General features: G+C 41.9%; 1 protein-coding gene across 1 annotated transcript in view; it reads right to left on the minus strand.

Annotated features, from left to right (window-relative positions):
• Positions 1-1,343: 1,343 nt before the first annotated feature.
• SEC62 (SEC62 homolog, preprotein translocation factor) overlaps positions 1,344-22,792 on the minus strand; it is a 33,836-nt gene continuing 12,387 nt past the window's right edge. Inside the window, exons 3-8 of the mRNA XM_030574580.1 lie at positions 19,264-19,369; positions 13,515-13,725; positions 13,143-13,235; positions 9,623-9,683; positions 7,708-7,827; positions 1,344-3,918 (exon numbers count right to left, since the gene is read on the minus strand). Of these exons, the coding sequence (XP_030430440.1) occupies positions 3,452-3,918; positions 7,708-7,827; positions 9,623-9,683; positions 13,143-13,235; positions 13,515-13,725; positions 19,264-19,369 (1,058 nt within the window). The 3' untranslated portion in view covers positions 1,344-3,451. The remainder of the gene's footprint in view (positions 3,919-7,707; positions 7,828-9,622; positions 9,684-13,142; positions 13,236-13,514; positions 13,726-19,263; positions 19,370-22,792) is intronic.

Here is a 22,792-nt window from a genome sequence, read left to right on the forward strand (position 1 = left end):
ATTACCAGATAAAGATCAGAAAAAATTAATGTGCACTAGTTGATAGAGAAATTAGGTTGAAAATTTCAGTCTACCCTGTACCCAGAGCAGGTTTCAGTATAATATTACTTCTAGATGTTGACCTGCAGTTTTGTTTAAGTTTAAAATTAATAAATTTATTTTCAAAACTGGTTAAACTAATAGTAATCACATTTTATCAGAAAAGAGTAACTTTATTATGCTTGTTATATAGCTATAGGGAGAAAAATCAATGAGACCACTAACATTTTATTGCAATAAGGAAATTTTAATAGAGTAACTGTTTAAATGTTCCACTAAATATAAATAAAATTGTTCCCATTAAAGTCATCCTACTAGACAGGCATATAAGTTATGAAGTTTAAGTCAAAACCAGTAAGGGGAGTAAAAACAACTTACTCTGAAACACTTTGATTTTAAAAGTAGCCACATATCTTAAGAGAACTGAATGCTGGTCAGTACCTTCATTATTTCCATATCTATGTTTGGACCCTGTGTCTGTTTTGGAAGTGTGTATGCAAAATGTCACATGTCCACTGATTCTTTTTCTTTTTTGTTGTTGAGTGGCTACAATTTGATATGCCAGCATCTCCTATCTAACCCTAAAATAATTTTTAAAATAAGTACAGTGAATTTAGTATTTGTGGACATGTCTAATAGAATTGGGCAGTGAAATGCTTTCTGTCCACAGAACAGCTCCCACCAATAGTGCACCCTTTCTCATGTTACCTTGTCAATGTGTCTCAGAGCTGAGCACTGCAAATTAGGGTTAAGGGTAATTAGGGGTTCAATGTGTACATGAGCTGGATGTTCCATCCACTTCACAAAGTTCCTTTTTAAAAGGTGATATATGAACCAATAAAGTTTGGGAGCCAGTGGATTAGAAGATAGCTTAACTAGGCACGGAAATGGAACTATGAACTCTCCTGCCAGGGTTGGTAAGGGTTTTGAGATCTAGACACCTGTCTAACTAGGAAATGGCCTGCCATCACAAGCTCATTTCAAATAGGTCACTGCACAGACAGCAGGTGACCGCTTTACTAAAAAGGTATTTAATATTATTCCAACTTAGAATGATTAAACTTAATTTTCTCAACAGGATTATTAAGATGTCATTTCATTTTAGTTGGGGAAATAGAGATACATTCATTGCCCTAAAGGCTTCAAAACAGGGATAGCCCAATTACTTGGAAAAATGCTGGACCTTATTTTCAAATACTAGTAAAACCATCTTCAGCTGAAGTATTACACTTCCCCCCCACACACACACACTCTTCAGGTGCTGTTCTCCAACTGGCTTTTAAAAACTAGACAGAGGCCAAATATCAGTCTGTCTTGATTTTAATTCACTGAACTCAATGGGAGTTTCACTTGAATAAAGACAAAATTTAGCTTCAGCGTAGACTACAAAATGGTTTTACCACCCTGCATTTTATAGTAAAAGCAAGGGTTCCGTGCTGTTCTTTCTCATCTGAAAGGAAGATGCATGTGTACCATTTTATATATGATAATAGGGGGTGTTTAGGGGTGCACTGAGATACAACACAGAACCAAATAGCTAAAGACTGTTGTACACAAAGGCTGCAGTTCAGTTCCCAATGCTAGCAACGGAGATTGGAACTGCAAGCATGGCAGACATCAGCTTCTGCCTGAAGGCAGTGTGGTGTTGAAAAGAGTTGCTAAACTGAGTGGAGAGAGGAGTTTTGAGCCAGTGTACTATCCCATTACACATGCACATCTAAGGTAATGGATGGTAGTGACGGATCTGTTAAAACAAGTCACTGTAAACACCAGAAACACACAAATGTCAAAGTTTGCCAGGGAACAGGTTAATAAAAATTTCATCTGTATCAATAGAAAAATGCATAACAGATCCAATCTCTGTTCCCCATACAATAAATATTCAGAAGTAGTATGCAGATTAGACCATATCAATGCACATGTAAAATGTATATATTTGCACAATCAGAAAAATTAACATCTTCATTCAAAACACTGGTAATGGAAAAGAGCAATTCAAGAAAAAAAAATTTGTCAACTATTGAAAATTCAAGCAACAACTAGCATTCTTTCCTCACAGTGATGTCAGGGAGGAATATCATCTGTATTCACTATTTCAATTGGTCTGAAATTGAATGATTCAGAGGAATTATGTCATCTTAACTTTTTAAAATGCTTATATAACTAAACACAAAATGTCCTCCAACAGTCTAGCAAATAAGAGATGTGTGAGACAAACTGAACATTCAAATTGCTTCAACAGTTTTGAAAACTATTTGATCTTGGTCATCTTTTGAATTAGCTTTTTTGTTATCTGTACTTCTGAACAAGTGAATACTCTCAAGATGTACCTACTCATCAGTTAATATAGTACTCCAGTTTCTGAATATAGAAAATGTTAAGATTAACATTAAGGCATACAGACTGCTGTTATCTGCTTCTGTTTAATAAGGATCAATTTACTCACTCAAAAACATGGAATGTTGGCAGGAAACTAAAGCTCCTGGGACAAATCTACCAATCACAAACAGATTCTGTGAGGTCCTCCATCTTGCATTTCTCTGATAAATACACCCTGAAATGGTTTCAATTATACAAATTGAAATTTGGATAAAACTTCTAAATAATAAGTAACAGTTAAAATAAAAAGGGTTGCTTTATTTTAAAATTACGTACAGAATCATTTCTTCTTGAATTATGATAGTGGGGGAAGTGAGGGGGAAAAGACGACAGCCATAGTTTCCAAACTATGCTGTTCCCTTTGCCTCCTCGAGATGACATCTTTCTCTGAACCAGATGTACAAAACAGTTTGGATTTCTTAAGTTGGTGGTACACAATTTGTACACAACTGAAAACACTGCTGCCAAATAAGCACTACCAGCTTGTATGTCTAGCAAAATACTTTAAAATTACCTTCTGCTAAAACTAGTTGTCTTAAAGTTTTTTCTTACAATTTTATAAAAATCAAGAAGAACGTCAAGAGAGCCATGAGCTAAGAAGTGCTTTACTTAACTAGCTATCAAATGAATATACTAGGAATAATGTGAGATTTGGTCATTCAACTTTTACCATTTTACAAAGCTATTTTGAGTAGGCTATACTTACTGAAAAGTTATGCAAGTACCAGAAAATGACAATAGGGAAACTATGTTCTTCTGTATGTTTTGACAACTATCTAGACAAATTATAGAATCTGACAGAAAACTTGTCAAATTGACAAAAAACTTTTGTAAATGTGTTTTAATGACTTCAGATTGTACCAAGTAATCAAGCTAATAGTTTTTTAAAAATGAAGAAACTAGATATAAAACTGTTTGGATAACGTGTATTTCAAACAAATGGAAAGAATGTTACTGTAACTACATTTTGGTGATCAGCCAATGAAGAAAATCCAATTGTTTTGCACATATTCAGTCTCAAAACTACAGTGAGTTAGGATTTTTCATGTAAAGGCCTAGTTTCTTCTTCCTCTTCCTCCTCCTCCTCACAATCTCCTTCATCTGTTTGCTGTTCAAGTTCCTCTTTTGTGATCATTTCAAAATCATTTCCATTTCCATTGCTATGCTGGGATCGGTCATCCTCACGCCTATCACTGTCTGTGTCTGAATGCCGCTCTCCTCCAGAGCCATCTGCTCCTGAGTTGCCTGTTGCTTCGACTTTTCCATCCTCATTTTCTTTTTTCTCACTATCTGATTTCTCCTCACTGTCAGACTTCAGCTGCTTTTTGGACTCTGATTTCTCCTCTTTCTTTGAGTCTGCTTTTGGTCCCTTGTATTCGTGTGTGTACAGGGGCCTGAAGGAGTCAATGAAACCCACATCTGCTGTCAGATTTGGCAAAAACCAGAAGTGATGCCTTCCTCCAGTTATCAGCCAAATAATGAGGAAGAGAATGCAGCGGGCTGTAAGGAGAGAAAGCCCAAATATTTTATATAAATATTTACAACATATAATAACCGTGTTCATTAGATGCCTCTCCCCTGCTGTACTCAAAATCAAGTTGAGGACAGACAAAACACACAAAATACAAATGAAACCAAATCCCTGAGCTAGAAGGATGGGTCTAACAGCATGTTCTGATACTTAGTGGTGGTGACCAAGAAGGCGGCAAAGGCGGAAATTAAAAGGTGCCATCTTTCAACACCCTCCCAAAAATAAAAGTCTGATACGAAGTTGGATGATAAAAGTTAGAAACGGTAAACAGCTAATAGACAGAAAAGTCTGTTCCTCTGCAATGGGATACAATCATTTGATCTTAGCCAAAGACCAAGTTTTCTCTATTACAGTTTGTAAGTCTCCATGAAAAATAAGAGGGTCAGTGATTTCCCATCTGCATTTTTAAGCACTATTTTGCTCAGCTACACGCCATGCAAGTCAAAAAGCAAGCTTGATTACCTGCATCCAGCTCCTCAAAGGTAATTAAGCTCCTAACTTCCACTGATTTCAGATGTGAGGATCTGGACCCAAATCCTTAACAGGTGAGGCCTGGTCTACACTACGTGTTTATACGAATTTAGCAGCGTTAAACCAATTTAACCCTGCACTCATCCACACGAGGCCCTTTATATCGATATAAAGGGCTCTTTAAACTGGTTTCTGTACTCCTCCCCGACGAGAGGAATAGCGCTGAAATCAGTATTGCCATGTCGGATTAGGGTAAGTGTGGTCGCAATTTGACGGTATTGGTCTCCAGGCGGTATCCCACAGTGCACCATTGTGAGCGCTCTGGAAACGAATCTGAACTCGGATGCACTGGCCAGGTAGACAGGAAAAGCCCTGCGAACTTTCGAATTTCATTTCCTGTTTGCCCAACGTGGAGCTCTGAGCAGCACAGGTGGCGATGCAGTCCCAAATCCAGAAAGAGCTCCAGCATGGACCGTACGGGAGATACTGGATCTGATCACTGTATGGGGAGGCAAATCTGTTCTATCACAGCTCCATTACAGAAGACGACATGACAAAGCATTTGAAAAAATCTCCAGGCTATGATAGACAGAGGCCACAGCAGGGATTCAGCACAGTGCTGCGTGACAAGCGTAACGGAAAGCCAAAGAATCAAATGGATGCTCATGGAGGGAGGGAGAGGGGACTGAGGATTTGAGCTATCCCATAGTCCCCGAAAAGCATTTGCATTCTTGGCTGAGCTCCCAATGCCTGTAGGGTCAAAAACATCGTCCCAGGTGGTTCAGGGTATATCTTGTCAATTTACCACTCCTCCCCCCGTGAAAGAAAAGGGAAAAAAATCGTTTCTTGCCATTTTTCAATGTCACCGTATGTCTACTGCATGCTGCTGGTAGATGCGGTGCTGCAGCGCTGAACAGCAGCATCCCCTCCCCTTCCTTTCCTGATGGCAGACGGTACAAAATGGTGGAAAACCATCATCATCCCATGAATGCTCCTGGCTGGCCTCGGTGAGGTCAGCTGGGGACGCCTGGGTAGAAATGGGAATGACTCCCTGTCATTCCTGGCACAGTGCAAAATGCTGGGTAACCGTCCTCATCATAGCAGCTGGAGCCTGAGCTCCATCAGCCCCCACTCCCCCCCGCCTTCGTGTCTAAAGAAAAGATTCTGTACTCCCTGGACTACCATAGCAGCTGGAGGCTGCCTCCCCCTCATTTTATCTCGCTAAAAACTCAGTGTTTCTTATTCCTGCATTCTTTATTACTTCATTACACAAATGGGGGGGGACACTGCACGATAGCCCAGGAGGGGTGTGGGAGGAGGGAAGCAATGGGTGGGGTTGTTGCAGGGGCACCCCGTAGAATGGCATGCAGCTCATCATTTCTGTGGGATCTCTGGGGCTCTGACCCAGAGCGGCTGTGCTCTCTGGCTCTCTACTAGACTTGCCCCATATTCTAGGCAGGACTGACTCTATTTTTAGACAAAACATAAAGAAGGGAATGACCCGGGGAGTCATGCCCATTTTTGTCCATGTGCCCCCAGCCAACCTCAGCGAGGCCAGCCAGGAGCACCCATGACAGCAGCAGACGGTACAAAATGATTGATAACCATCATCTCATCGCCAATTTACAATGGCAGACAGTGCAATAGGGATGGTAACCATCTCTGCTACCTTGCAAAGGCAAATGAATGCTGCTGTGTAGCACTGCAGTACCGTGTCTGTCAGCAGCATCCAGTACACATACAGTGACAGTGACAAAAGGCAAAACGGGCTCCATGGCTGCCATGCTATGGTGTCTGCCAGGGCAATCCAGGGAAAAAGGGCACGAAATGATTGTCTGCCGTTGCTTTCACAGAGGAAGGATTGAGTGATGACATTTACCTAGAATCACCCGCGACACTGTTTTTGCACCATCATGCATTGGGATCTCAACCCAGAATTCCAATGGGCGAGGGAGACTGCGGGAACTATGGGATAGCTACCCACAGTGCAACGCTCCAGAAATCGACGCTAGCCTCAGTACATGGACGGACACCACAGAATTAATGTGCTTAGTGTGGCCGTGTGCACTCGACTTTATACAATCTGTTTTACAAAACTGGTTTATGTAAAATTGGAATAATCCCATAGTGTAGACATAAAACCGAGAACATGACTCAGGGTATTTCTTTTGCAAGTGCCTATGTGTTGGTCCTGAGCTATTCCTTTATGGTATTGCATCTAATTCTGCCTAGAAGGCAGGTGGCCAAAATGCAGGCCTCTGATATCAAGATGCAACACATACCCGAATGTGACAAGCTGTTTTACTTTCCTTTGTATTCTATCTACAAGCAATCCCCATAAGTTTATAAGTAACACACTGTTTCTAGGTCTGGGTGATTCCACCTCTCCCAAAAACCTGAACTGGCTTTTCAGGAGGAAGGACATTCTGTGGCCAACAAGAAGCACTGCCTCTAATTTGTAGATGATGGTCCTTTCCCTCCTCCCTGTTGTCTCAAACTTTCTCTCTTCACCTTGGCCACTGTTTCTCCTCCAGTTTAAAGACCCCACCCACCATGACCGCCTTTATCTCATCTCCCAACCTTACTAACATGTCTCACATTAGAGCCGCTGCTACTATCTAGTGCCTAAAACAAGAGTGAAGCAGCAAAAGAAGTCTAACACGAACAGTGGACCAGAGAGCTCTGATAAGACAGAGCGATTGTGCTGTCCTAAGGACTATGATCTCCACTATGCAAGATCAAGAGTGCACACCCTGGTGTAAGCCTGCAGCCTGAAATGAACCCTGAGGAACACTTTTTTCCAGTGCCACAATAGTGACATATAGTGGCCATTAAGGAATTACATAAGATTAATCTTTGGCGGTGGTCCCCAAACTTTTCCTCTCTTACTGCCCCCCCATTACCAGTAATGAAATGTGTCCACAGTCCCCTGGCCAGGAGCAGGGCTGTGGTGGGGAGGTCAAGCCGGGGCTGGGAGCAGAGCTGAGGGCAGAGTGGGGCTGGGAGGCACTTTCTTCCCTGTGGGAGCTGGCCTGGGCTCCCCCAGACATTCCTCTGCCCTCCCCAAAGGGGTGTATGCCTCACAGATTGGGGACCACTGGTCTATGGCTATTTTAAAAAATAGGGGTAAAATTTTCAAAAGTTAAACTGACTGACAGATTTAGGAGCCTAAGTACTTATTCCACTTTTACAGGTTAGACAGGGTTCTAAGTCACTTGGACACTTCTGAAAATTCTACCCTGCTTGTCCTGTGCATCTAATTTCTATTGATAACAAATGACACTTACCAACAGCAAGGAGGAGAATACTGGCTACAAAACAGCCTGCGCCTACGCTGAGGTAATAAACACCTACTCGCATCTCTGCAGGCCAAAGCGGGAAGAGAGTTGCAGCTATAACCGCAATCACTAAAAATGAAAATAAAAGTTTGAGAAACATGGATAAGATACCAATTAAAGGGCTATAGTGGTCTGGTGTTGTTGCCTGTAGTAACATTTGTACAGCACTTTGACCAAGCATCAGTAGCATAGCGAGGGGCGAACGGGGCAGTGGCCACTCCCCCATTGAGCACAAGTGGCGTCTTGTCAATTTCTTGGTGCCTTTGTACTAACCCGGGGGAGCAATTTAAAACAAACAAACAAAAAAGACGCCACCCATTGCAGCGCTTTTATTTTACTTACCCAGCGGCGCTCTGTGTCTTCGGCGGCGGGACCTTCACTCGCTCCGTGGGTCTTCGGCAGCATTTCAGTGCCGGGTCCTTCAGTGCCACCGAAGACACCTAGAGCGAGTGAAGGGCCTGCCGCCGAAGATACAGCACACCACTGGGTAAGTAAAAGCGCCGCAGTGGGTGGCACCTTTTTTTATCACTCCCCGTTCCCTCCACCTGGCTACACCACTGCCAGGCATTCCCATTATTTGATTGCCATTCAGAAACAGAGTAGGATTTCTCTTGGCCCACAAATACACATATATCAATGACCAGCTTAGGCCATAAAAGCCCAATAGAACATGCTTAAGTTTGGAGAGCAAGTGAATATTCCCACCCTTTCATTTTTTGCTTGTTTTTCAGTCCCCACCCTCACCTCCCTTGTCTTCCTTAGAGTTATGCAGTTTCTGCTCTCCTGCTATTTGCTGAAGTCTACAAGATTGCATAAGCACGTAACTGGCTCCCAACACCACTTTAGAAGCTAAGCACATTACCTTTCAACGTCCTAAATATATCATGGTCATATAAATTATATCATCTCCATAGAGAATTGTGCTGATAGATATGATATGAACATAACTGGGAGCCAGCAACTCCTACATTCTAATGCCAGCTCTGACACGGACTTACCCATGTGGCCTCGCCTTGGCAGGTCACTTCAACTCTCTGCCTCAGTTTTCCTCATCTTATAATTGGATTAAATAATATTTACCTACCTCAGGGAGGGTTTGAAAAGATGATTTGTATAATTCTCAAGATAAAAAACACCATATAAGTAGTAAGTATTCCCTGGTAAGTGTAGACAGAATCCAATATACAAAGCATACTGTAGACAACATCCCCACCAGCTGTAGCATGTAACATGATTAGGCCCTCTATGTACTGATCAAAAATATTTATCCATCTACCTTAGGTATTTCCAAGATGCCCATCACCATAGTGGTTAGGCATAAAGTGTCAACACGATTCTCTAGAAAGGTGCTACCATGACTTCTAAAATCAAGGAGGTTGGGTGCCTTTTAGGCCGTAACTTTTTCCATTTCCCCATTACACAGCAGCAGCTAATGAAGAAGAATAGACCAGTGTGTAAACATTAAAATTGATCCAGACTGTTAAAAAAAAAAAAAAAAAAAGGCTTGGGCCAGTGATCTACATAAATAATAAGGGGAGGTGGAAGGGCAAGGGTATCAATGGTGAGTGTTCAGTACCTATTAAGGACACAATCTATTAGTGTTAAGTAATTGAAATCTACAGATCAGTTAGTAGGTGTAACTGTAAGTGAGATGCAAATTGATAAAAATGTTAATTCTGTGTCTGAATCTGAGAGAATAATAAGGAGCCTCACTATTCTGAGGTTTTTACTGCATGCACCTTTTCTCTTGTTGGTACCCAGGCTGAAGCAGGTATCAAATTAGAGCAAAGTGTAAACACTAAAAGGTTTGTCCATGGGAAAGAGACAGATGTCTTGAGGAACATTAACATCTATTCTTACTTACCAAGAACAAGTCCCATGGCAAATGTTTTAAAATGAACTGGGTCATAGATCCACACATACACCTGCAGTAAGAATAATCAGGTTAAAATTAACAAATGATATTCCCAAATAAAGATCTTTGGTGAAAGCTTTCAGATTTGTTTCCTCATCTGCATGTTTCTTTATTACCATATTACTCTAGTACTATGTTACATTCACCACCAGGTGCCACTCTGCCCTCCAAGTCAGCACTGCACCATGGTACAGCATTGTGGTGAGGGGCACTGCATTGCTGGAGGTTCCGTATTTTTGGATGAGACATGAAGCCAAGGTCTATGTCAATTCTGCTCAGTGAAGTAGCTGCAGAAGCAGATATATACCACCCCTTTAAGCCTACACAAATTGCCTCGGCAATGCACTGACCTTAATCTGACTCAGTGAGCAGAAGGCCTAACACAGTACTTTTATTGGAGAAGGATGTATAATATAAATATTTAATATTACACTGGTGCCATATCTTGTCAGGCACAAGGATGAAGGATGGGAGCTTCCAGCATCTGATAAATGCTCCTTTTTAGAATATATTGTTCACACCCTGGTATGTGTTGGTGCCTTTATTTAAAATATTTTAATGATTTTAATGACTTACTAGTATTATTTACTCCTGAGGGCATTCTGTGCCAAAAAATTAAAAATTCTGCGCACAGTATTTTAAAATTCTGCAAATTTTATTTGTCAGATAAATGTGGAGGCTCCAGCACGGCACTGGGGAGCACAGGCCACTGGCTGCACAGAGGTGGGAGATCACTGTGCAGTCCCACCCAGGACACAGACTTAGCTGCGAGGCTGCACCCCACCCTGACACTGCACAAGGACTGGGCCTGCCCCAGAAACATCCCAGGACCATGCCTCTCAGTGCCACGTGCACCAGGTGTGAGCAGGCAGGCACGCGCAGCAAAGCAGGATCCAAGTGTGGAGGGGCTTGGTGTGGGTTCTGTGTGGAGGCACTGTGGGTGTGGGCGGCTCTGTGGGGGACCTGGGTGCACAGGCGCTTGTTGGGAGGGGGGTTCTCGTTGCAACAGTAATGGGAGTCTGCAGAGGGGTCCAGGTGAAGGTGGTTGGGCTCAGCAAGGTGGGGACCCAGGTGCAGGTGGCTCGTTGGGATAGGCCAGGTGCAGGGGGAATGGGGCTTGTTGGGATTCTGGGTGTGGGGGGAGGAGGCGTGGCAGGAGGGTCTGGGTATGAGGGGGTCTGGATGCATGGGGGTTGGATGCATGTGGGAGCAGCTCCCTGTACAGGGATTTCTCCCTCTGCAGCTGAGGAGCAATGGATGCAGAAAGCAGGGAGTCTGCAGAGCTTCCTACAGCCAGGGGAGAAATCTGGGGGTGGGTCTAACACAGCCCTAGATGCCATGCAGGGGAAGAGGAAGTCCTCCCCAGCCCAGCTGGGACTAACAGCTGAGCGCAGTGCAGGGTAAAAGCCACCAGCTGGGGTCTTCCCCAGTCCCACCCTCTGCCCCACAATGATTTACCTCTGTGCCAGCTGCCCTGGGTACCCAAAACATATTGCTGGGGAGAGTCGCATGACCGCTCTTGTGGCTTCCCTGTCAGAAAGTCATTTTTTCTGCGAGGAAGAAAATAAATCTGCGGGGGACATAAATTCTGCACATGTGCAGTGGCACAGAATTCCCCCAGGAGTATATTATTTCCCATTAATAATACATAGCCCTTTACACTTTCAGCATCTTACAAATATTAATCCTCACAGCTCCATCAGAGGTAAAGAAAGGAAAGTTACTTTCATCTGGCTTAGTTGAAAATACCATTTTAGTTGTATATGTCTATTTAGGGCTTGAAGTTTAGCATGAGACTGGCATAAACTTCCCTAGCTCTCAAAGACTGACATTTTCCAGTGCTAGTAGTTCTCTCATTTACTGAACAACCACTGGTGCCTCAATGGCCCACTTGAGCATTCATTTGTAATGCTTTAATGAGTGGGAAGCATGGAGTTCTCTAACCTCTAAGAATCATTTGTGAGCAAAAAGTTAGCTAAATGGACAAAAGGTAAGTCATCAAGGGTTCATCTCCCAACTGTAAGGAAGTAGGAACACATCAAAGGATATCTTCAGAGAATTACAGGTAAATAATTTCCCCTTCTTTTAAGCAACAAAATCACTTTCCGGAATGGATTCCTAGAAGTGTTACTTCTTAAAAGAAGCTTTAGCCAATAATTTATGAAAGATGTTTTCTCTAGGAGTTCACATTAGGTAACAGACTCATGGAAATGAAAGAGCCCCAGAAATAATACTAAATCAAAGTGTTTATGGAGCTTTGGAGGTATTGGCCAGGAAGCCATAACTTCCAGTAAAAAACAAACTCACTCATGTTCCCAAAGGGAACAAATATACTGCTCTAGGTGCCAAGAGGCACCCAGGAGAAAGAGATCAAGGGAAAACAGACATCAAATCAGGAGGCTAAAAAGAAGACAAATGTAGGAAGGTAAGGTAAGGGAGATCAGTTCTATTTGATAAGCTCAAACAAATGGCAATTAGGAGTAATAATTTATACCCAGTACAGTGTCATCTTAATCCCCACAGCTGCATCACATTGTACCAAAAGGTGTTCATGGGAACTACACAATCCACTTGAACCCCGAATTCACTCACTCTGAGGAAAAAGCTTCTTATCAAAGTGCGGAATACTTTGAACTAGTGTGATTAATGAATGCCATTAAAGCCAGATAGCATCTTCATCTAGCAGTGAAGACTCAAAGTACCTGACAGCAGTAACTGGTGACCTTCACAGCTGAAAAGAAGGTGACCGTTACGTCAACTGCATACCAGACATATACAAACCCACTACTGTAGGTACTCGCCAATTTTGTAAGGAAAGTTTCTCTCGATGTATAGTATGCAGGACAGGCAGAGAACTGGAACCAGTCATAACAGTCACAGTCCTAATGGGACACTCCTTTGCTGAACACCGTCAGAAAGGAATTTAAGGAAATATTCCAGGGGCCAATGAGACACAGCAGTTGGTCTATGTATGAGACACATTTCCCTCTGTTTAAATGGGTAAAATCACTGAGAAGTACAGAAATTCCCTCTTGTCTCAAGATAGAAGTGCAAGGGCAGGAATCCAGACGGTATGGTATCATTAGAGAAGTAAATCATCTGATTTAAAGAAGAGGCAAGTGAGGCACGGAGAGGTTAAATAACTTAAGGCCACACAGAAAGTTGGTGGCAGAGTCTAGTTTAGAATTCAGGCGTGCCTGACTCCCAGTCCCATGTTCAGACTATGAGGCTTCTAGATGGCAACCACTTTGGACTCCCTTCCCTGTAACTGAATTTGAAGTATTTAAAAATACTTCAATATGCCCTACTAGCAAGAGAGGCCAGCAAGTTTCCACCCATGCTGGTAACGATTAAAAGGGCAGAAGGAAAAAGTCTGGAGAAATTAATCCGTTTCAGTATTTTATTGTCAATGTACTGGTCATCGATAAATACAGGAAGTGCAGAAATAAAAGTTACACACAAACCTCACCTCATTTCCATCCAGAAAAACTTGATCTTCATGGGGCTCAAGTTTAAATTTTCTCTTGGTTTCCTTTTTCTTGGGTGTTCCTGGGTTCTCATCCTAAGAACATATATCAATAATGAAACAGAAGGAATAATTAAAAATGAATTTAGAGACTGTAAAAGGCCCCAGATTCATAGGTCCCATTTTGAAATTTTGGCTGCCCATATATCATTATTACAAAAGTTGCTTTTGAGTGCTGAACAACAAGAATACTACTGCAGAAGCACTCCCCATTTTGAATCGAACAACCTTACCCTTTAAAAACTAGGTTTTCCCCAGTAGTTAGTAGTATCTGCTAATAGATTTGATTGTCTTTTTTTTTTGGGTTGCACTTACCTTCTTGCACTCTTCTTTCTCACCATCCTTTCTCTTTTCCTTCTCTTTCTCCTTCTTAGTCTTTTCATCTTTGCCACTTTCCTTCTTGCTCTTTTTCTCATCCTCTTTCCCACTCTCAGTCTTTCCTTTCTCTTTTTCTTTTTTTGTGTCCTTATCAGGCTTCATTTTCATCACTTTCAGTGCTCGGTGAAAGAACTGTTTCTTTAGGAGTCTTACAATAAAAAGGTTATATTACTAAATCATTTAGGAGTTACTGGTGTGGTTATATGTTTAGAACACAATTATGTTATTGGATATCTGCGACAGCATGATGCAAAGACGGTGTCACACCAAGCGGGACTGGTTATTAATAAACATAGTGGGCCTGATTCTCCTCTGCCTCACACCTGTGTGCCTTCTTTGTAGGCCTGTGCAAAGTGGGAGTAAAACCTCTACCTTCCTGATTTGGCTGCATTTTGCAGAGATGTAAATGACAACACCAGGAGCAAGAGAGAGGAAAATCGGGTACATTGTTTAAATTATTTTTCTTACATCCTCTCATTTGATACACTTCCTTTCAATATTTCTCTTTAATTACATGTCAACATTTCTCATAGCAGCAGGAGATACGGGAAGTGGACATACAACTTACCAGGCTGTGTGGTTCAGAGCTGTAGGTTGACCCAAGATGTACTAATGCAACCAAGATAACACACTTAAGACAACCACATTCTGTGCAGTCCCAAACAGAAACTTGGTGCCAAGTGAGGGGAAAAGTGTTGGGGAGACTTTTACATCTGAGAAACCAAGTACACCTCTACCCCGATATAACGCTGTCCTCGGGAGCCAAAAAATCTTACCGTGTTATAGGTGAAACCGCGTTATGTCAAACTTGCTTTGATCCGCCAGAGTGAGCAACCCTCCACCCGAGCACTGCTTTACCGCATTATATTTGAATTCGTGTTATATTGGGTCACATTATATCGGGGTAGAGGTGTATTTGCCAACTGAGCTAGCCAGAGCATAAAATACTGTGGTCATGGCCTCTGCCATGACAAGGGCAGGTCAGGCTGGGGCTGCAGGAGGAAGGGATTAAAACACCAGAGAATCTGGCCCTTACTTTGTGGTCTAGTTAGTTTGAATTGTTGCCATTGCTTCACCCAGTAACTGATTCTCGTCCTTTCATTTAAACTATTAATTATTATTATTATTACTACTACTACTACTACAACAACAACAGATCAGGTACCTTTGTCAGAACTATTTACGTAAATATTTTACAAGGAAAGAAATCAGCTGAACTACTTCATTGGAAAAAATATATGCAGAATGATGTTAAAGTAAAACACACAGCTGGAGGCACAACAAAAATTAAACAGAAAAGAAAAAGCATGGTTTCATTCTTTTTTCCTTTTTAAGGCAGAGTAACTTTACTAAGAATATGTTTGAAAAATAGTCCAGTTCTGCTAATCTGATCCTAAGATACACTGCTTTTAGCCTGACCCTGCAGTTCCTATGCACATAAACTCCCACTAAAGCCAGTAGGAATATTTAATGTAAAATGGCAGGAGAATCAGGTTCTCAACCCCTTATTCAAAAGAAAGACAAAAATGTTACTTACCTTACAGTAACTGAAGTTCTTTGGGATGTGTTTTCCACATGGATTCCACTCTCGGTGCATATGTTCTTCATGCCTGTAAGACTGGATTCTTTTGGCCAGCAAGTGCCCATTGGGGCCTAGATCGCCTCACTTTTCATCCCTCCCCCCCTGGAGGCATCAGGGTGATGCGATCCCAACCCTGGTGCTTAGCCAAAACAGAATCCCAGAAGAGTAGGACTTTAGTAGCAAGAAAGGAGGGCAGGGTGTGGAATTCACCTGGGCAAACACATCTCAAAGAACCAGTTACTATACCGTAAGGTAAGTAAGCTCTCTTTCTTTTAGTGATTGTTCACAAAGATTCTACACTTGGTGAGTAACAAACAATCCAGTTGCTTGTAGCTGTCCTACTTAAACAAAAACGGCAAGACGGCCCTACCAAGATACGCATCCATTCTGAAAGCCTTTACCATGGAATAAGCGTCCCCACAATAACGGTCTGAATCTCCAACCCTTCAAGCTGATGTAATGGCAACTAAAAAGGCAGTCTTCACTGATAGCAACCTGTTCCCTATACCACCTAAGGACTCTAAAAGGAGACCCATCAATCCTGTTAAAACTTTACTGAGGTCCCAAGAGGCAGATGACTCCTGAACTGGAGGGAGCAAAAAAATAAAACTAATGAATAGGGCCATTAAGGAATCTAGCTACTCTAGGATGGAAAAAATACAGTTTGGCCCTGGATACCAGGGTGATGTGCAGATATTATTGCTAGATAAACCCTGATGGAAATAAGAGGAAGCTAAAGTGGTTTCAGGCCTAGTAAACAGCCCAATTAGTTGAAATGAGAGTTGACGACCACAATAGTTTAAGATCTTTTTTGTGGAAGAAGATGGCTCTTGCTGACCAGAAATCTAACAAGACTTCTATGAACTCTCTGCTTTGAGTCAGTGTGGCAAAGAAAATTAAGGCTACTTTAATCAAGTTGGTCACTTGTTGCAGTGATTTTTCGTGGATCAACCCATCATTGGGATATTGGTAGACCTGGATCCCTTCTCTCCTTAAGTGAGCTGCTACAACTGCCAAGTCCTTGAACAGTACTGGTGCTGTGGAAAGAACAGAAGACAAGACACTGTACTGGTAATGAAATGTTCCTACTGGAAATCTGAGGTATTTCCTATGAGCCAGATATACGGATATCTAAAAATAGGTGTCTTGAAAGGTTAGAGCCATGAAAGTCTTGAGGATCTAATGGAGGCTCGAGTCGTCATCCTGCGCCTGAAATGGTGGATGAAGTTGTTGAGACATCAAAGGTCCAAAACAGGATGCGAGCCACCTTTCTTCTTTGGAATGAAAATATAATGTGAATAAGAACTCCTTCCCTTGAACTTAAAGGGCACCTCCTTTCACTGTTCAGAGATGCAGGAGAAAAACCAACTCTTGCTTCAACAGTAGAAGAGGAATGGAGAAGGTACCTGAAGGGTAGTAAGCAACTCGAACTGCATGCAGTACCTCTCACTGACAATCTCTCACACTCACTGGTCCACAGTGATCCCAGCCCAGGCTTCCCCGAAAAAGGAAAGGCAGTTTCCAGAAGGGCTCAACTATGGCATGAAAACAGCTGTTGAGAGGAAGACATTGAGTGCATTGTAGCAGAGGAAGGAGCGATGGGTTGTCTATTCTGGAAGCTCTGCTTCTCCCTTACTCACTCCAATGCCCTCAGAAAGTTATAACTGTATGAAGCAGAGCGATTATGTGGGAATCTTGAGGTCTGGTTTGCTTTCTTCTTGGGGCTGAGCTGTACAAACCCAGAGAATTCTCTGACTCAGGAGTCCTTTAACAAGTGGAGGGCCTCATCCATTTTTTATTAGTGTTTTGGACCTTTCCAATTCCGAACCACCACCAATGTGATCATGGTGCATGTGAACATATCAGATACATCCAAAGCAGTCTACAGGGAAGTTAAAGCTATCAGCTGCACCTCTAGCAAGATGGATTTTAATTCTTCCTTATGCTCCTGCAGCAGTCTTTCCATAAACAGAGAGAATTTGTTCCAGTTCAGATAGTTATATTTTGCCAAAAGCTGACAGTTGGGAGATTGAAAGAGAAGACAACTTTTCTGCTGAACTGATCCAGTTTCTTAGGATCCTTTTTCCTTGGTGATGTTTTTGGAGGCCCTTTCTGCTTCACTATGACAAGTGAATTTGGCACTACAGGAATGGCATAGTGGGTCAGACAAATGGTCCATCTAGCCCAATATCCTGTCTCGGGCAGTGACCAGTGCCAGATGTTTTAGAGGGAATGAACAGAACAGGACAATTCTGAGTGATCCATCTCCTGTCATACAGTCCCAGTGCCTGGCAGCTGGAGGTTTAGGGACACCCAGAGCATGGGGTTGCATCCCTGATCATCTTGGCTAAAAGCCATTGATGGACCTGTCTTCCATGAACATATCTAATTTTGAACCCAGTTATACTTTTAGCCTTCCAATGAGTTCCACAGGTTGACAGTGTGTTGCATGAAGAAGAACTTCCTTATATTTGTTTCAAACCTGATGCCTATTAAGAAGCAAATAAAAATACTTGAAACCCTTATGAGGACCTTCATACTATCTATCCACGCTTTTGTAAGTGGCAGGTATCGATGCTGGAGCCTGCCACAAGTCCACTGCAGGTTCTTATAATCCCTTGTTAATAAGCATAGCGTCTACCAGACATGGAAGGGTGCAGAATGTCTAGCAGCTTTTGCAATTTCTCCTGCAGTAATTTCTGCGGGATGTCAAGGGCCTTTGCCATACATTTCTTCAGTTTTGGAATGCTTGAAAGTCATCTTTTGGACAAGGTAGAGAGATTGGCTACCATATCAGGAGAGGAGGATGAAATTGTTGCCGGGATCAACTGTTCCTCTACCCCTGCCTATTGTAGCCTTCTCCGTCTTAGGGGAAGGCAATCTTACCCTAGACATGAGGGCAGAGGACATTCGTTTGAGGGCATATAGTTGCATATATATAGACCACCCAGTAGGACCGTGACTGGTAAGTAGGAACTGAGGAACTGTATGGCCCACTCTGCCCTTATGCCCTTGAGTGTGGGGGCTGAAGGACATCTAGAGCACAGGCCCACCCCCAACAAGCACTGCTGGCCAAAAAAATCCAATCTGGTGTACATAAGGTGGAATCCATGTGGACTATCACTTGAAGAACAAGGCATTTAAAGCTTCTCCCAATTTCAGTCTTTACTGGAAGGTTCGTTTTGCTCCTACAAGTCATGAAGTAGGAACTTAAAATCTATCTTTGCTGCCCTCCAATGCAGCTGACAGGCTCTTGATTGAATCTTCCTGGAGATTTGTGGGTTATAGAGCCCAGGCCTTCAGATCAACAGTCCCACAAGAATTCTTACATAAGAACAGCCATAATGGGTCAGATCAAAGGTTAATCTAGCCCAGTATCCTGTCTTCTGACAGTGGCCAATGCCAGGTGCCCTCAGAGGGAATGAACAGAACAGGTAATCATCAAGTGATCCATCCCCTGTTGCGCATTCCCACCTTCTGGCAAACAGAGGCTAGGGTTACCATCCCTGCCCATCCTGGCTAATAGCCATCGATAGACCTATCCTCTATGAATGTATCTAATTCTTTTTTGAACCCTGTTATAGTCTTGGCCTTCACAACAACAAAGAGTTCCACAGGTTGACTGTGCATTGTGTGAAGAAATACTTTCTTCATCTGAAAGAACAGCCATTCTGCTAGATAAACATTAAAATGTCTGTGGAATTGGGAGAAAGATATTTACTTTGCTATTATTTTACTGTCTCCATTTTCCTCCAGGGGTGCTGCTCCAGTGGCATTACAGGATTGGGCCCAATAAGTTCTTCTAATTTTTAATAATTGTAATTATATAGTCGTTAAACATTATTTTTATGTTACTGATACAATGCCACAAATATTTTTTCAAACATTCTAATCAAAAACATACATAGCTTTGGCAGTCTCTTTTGAAGTAACAATAATGTACACAAAAAAGGTTAAGAAAAATAGTGAAAAATACTTTTCAAAAGTATCTGTCCCATTTTCAAAAGGGCCCAAGTGATTTAGGACCTTCAAAAAATGGGACTTGAATGCTTTTGAAAATTGTACTTATTATTAAGACTATTTTTCTTAACTAGAAGGCTATACCTGTTGCAATATTCAACTATAGACTCTCGAGTTGTGAATAAGGCTTCCTCTCCCTTCTTGGCTTTTGCCCATTTAGAATCCAAAAGGCAATCCACAGCTTTTGAGGCTGAAAGGAAAAAGGGAAAAACAAACCTGTGATAAAATATAGAAAGAGCTCACTTCAATATTTGATCCACCCAAATACTACAAAAACAGAATCTGTAATTAGTTCTCAGTTTTGCTAAATACAGGAACAACCCTACCTGCATAATGAAACAAACACACCCCATTCTTAGAGAGAGAGGACACGGTGTTGCAACAGAACTCCCACTGATGCCAATGGGAACTTTGCCTGCATAAAGAATCCAGATTCAGATGCATACTTTTTACAATATTATATTACAAACCGATTTTAACAGAACATTGCAAGATCAAATCCTACCCTAAAGAAGAATTTTGTTATAATTCCAAAACTAAGGTGTGAGGATTTTCTGTTTAAGAAATTCCAATGGAACCTTAAAAAAGAGATTATCCTCTACAGTAGTTTGTGCTGCTAGTGAATGAAAATAAAGTTAAATTGATTAGTCCATTTTTACTATCCACGCTAAAATGCGGGAAGTACAACATGTAAGTAGTTTAAAAAAAAAAGTCAGATTTTTAAAATTTATTTCAAGGCATAATTTATTTAATGTTTAACATTACAGTTAAATCTTTAAATATTCTTGGTCAAATTCTATGAAAGGGAGCCATGTGACTATCTAAAGAAAAATCTGGCACAAAATATGGAACCGATTGTTATGTCCAGGCTCTAAAAGAACAGCAACACACTAATCATGGAGTAGATAAGATAAAAAGAACAAGCATAGAGTTATTTGTTTATCCTGGACAATTCTTATTAGCCTGTTCCCTGAAATTGCTGTCCCACACCTTCCGTATAACTGGCTTGCAGATACCAAATGTCCAAACACGTACGAAGATGTAAGCATATGCACACAGGCTCAGAAAGAGTGTCTGAAATCATAATGAAGATTTTAAAACTTAAAACAACCAAACAAAAGAAAACCATAACTCCCATAACTCAATTCTCTGCGTGATCCAATTAGTTACTTTAGAAATTTAAAGGCTCCAGGTCAGATCCTGGCTCCCAATAAAGTTACTTTGCACTGGTAGTACAATGCAGCCTTCAAGCCAATTTAACCAGATACCAGTTATATGGAAATTTCTCTGGCATAGTGTTATATTCAGATGGCAGAAAGATATTGTAGCCAGCCCCACAGCATTGCTTCCCAGTCTCATCATAGAGGGCATTTTGGGAACACGAGGCCTGGCTGGAGTGCTGCTGTGCTCTGGTACTTCTGTGGGGGCTGCTGCAGTCAGGCATTTAGCGAGAAGGTAATTTACAGCAGAACTACCTTTGTCCAACTTCAGCTGCACTGACTGGAGCTCTGGCACATACATCCTTTCCCCCCTTCTTTTTTTAATATTTACACTTTGCACAATAGCTCTTGCATAAACAGGCTGCACGTCTGGATTCCAATTTTATCCCTTCAGAACTGAAAGCCTTTGCTTTCAGCCAATCATTACTGAAGTATTCTATTAATGTTATTGATTATACCATGTGATCTCCCAGTTTGAGGTTGAATGAGTGTAAAACACAAACGCAGCTGTTTGTGTGTGTAGCCAGGAAAAGAGTTACGATTTTTTCCACTCTTTAGTCTGGTGTATTACATATATTTTGTTTTACAATCTCTTACTATTGAGGGTTTTTAAAAAAAGCATAATGTCATAGAACTATAATCCATACAGTGCCAGAGCATCATACCAGTAAAGTGTAAATGTCATGAAAACACTTCCAAAATCCAGTCCAATCACATGGAACACAATTAAGTCCTTACTCCAAATTCAGGTTTGTTGGAACTCTACAATAGCTTCATGGCAAAATATATTGTTGAACTATTCTGTCAATCGTAGAGTCATAGGACTGGAAGGGATCTCAAGAGGTCATCTAGTCCAGTTCCCTTCACTCATGGCAGAACTAAGTATTATCTAGACCATCCCTGATAGGTGTTTGTCTAACCTGCTTTTAAAAATCTCCAATGATGGAGATTCCACAACCTTCCTAGGCAATTTATTCCAGAGCTTAACCACCCTGACAGTTAGAAAGTTTTTCCTAATGTCCAGTCTAAACCTCCCTCGCTGCAATTTCAGCTCATTGCTTCTTGTCCTATCCTCAGAGGTTAAGAACAATAATTTTTCTCCTTCCTGCTTGTAACAACCTTTTATGTACTTGAAAACTGTTATGTCCCCTCTCAGTCTTCTCTTTTCCAGACTAAACAAACCCAGTGTTGTCAATCTTCCCTCATAGGTCATGTTTTCTAGACCTTTAATCAGTCCAGAGAAGAGTAACAAAAATTTCTTCCATTTGTCCACATCCTTCCTGAAATGTGACACCCAGCACTGGACACAGTACTCCAGCTGAGGCCTGATTAGTGCGGAGTAGAGCAGAAGAATTACTTCTCATGTTGTACTTACAACACTCCTGCTAATACATCCCAGAATGACGTTCGCTTTTTTTGCAACAGTGTTACACTGTTGACTCATATTTAGCTTATGGTCCACTATGACCCCCAGATCCCTTTCCCCAGTGATTTCCCATTTTGTGTGTGTGCAAATGATTGTTCCTTCGTAAACTGAATACTTTGCATTTGTCCTTTTTTAATGTAATCCTTTTTATAAACTATTTACAATCCTGTTTTATACCCCACAGTAAGAATTAAAAGAATTAAAAATCAGTTAGGAATACACTGATCATCTTGGCTGTATTCTGGGAGTCACAGAGAGACTTGCCTCTTTAAGAGAGAGAGGGACTCACTACACCTGTGCCTTCCAATTGGGCTTCAGAGCAGGGCCATATTAAAAGGAGGAGACAGAGACAAAGAGAGAGAGTGTGAGCATGTCAGAGTCAGGAAGGGGCAGCAGGCATGAGCAGCCTGAGACCAGAGGAGAAACGAAAGAATAGCAAATAGTGGCTAGAGGGAAGCAACAGTAGGGAAACAGTAACTGTGAGCTGCTGGTGACTAGTTCGGAGGAAAGCTGTTGGGAGGACTGACTAGTGCTGGGGAACCTTTATGAGTTGCAGGGAAGCTTGTGCAGAGGCCTTAGGAATGAGGGAAAGAACCAGTCTGACCAGTGCAAGCCAGACCTAGATGCAAGGAGTTGACTCTAGAGGAAGATCCGCAGGACCAGAGGTAAAACTCATAAGTAAGGAGGCCTGGGGAGTGGAATGCTGCAGGCATCTAACGTGCGGCTATAGAAGACGACTTGTGGGAAAGAAACTCGTCTTGGAACTCTCGGGTGAATGCCTTGGAGAGTGAGGGTTCTGGAACAGGGATAAAGAAACTGGGGTTGAAGGGTTAATGACTCTCAGGTGGACAACCAGAGAATGGTGACCTCTGAACGGGACTGAAGAGTGCTATGTTGTAACTCTGGAGCATACTGTGTTCTACTTTGGGGTTTAGGGAGAAGCTGTTTTTACCATGAGAGATGTGAA

Source organism: Gopherus evgoodei, chromosome 9 (assembly GCF_007399415.2).
Source record: "Gopherus evgoodei ecotype Sinaloan lineage chromosome 9, rGopEvg1_v1.p, whole genome shotgun sequence".
NCBI classification, from domain to species: domain Eukaryota; kingdom Metazoa; phylum Chordata; order Testudines; family Testudinidae; genus Gopherus; species Gopherus evgoodei.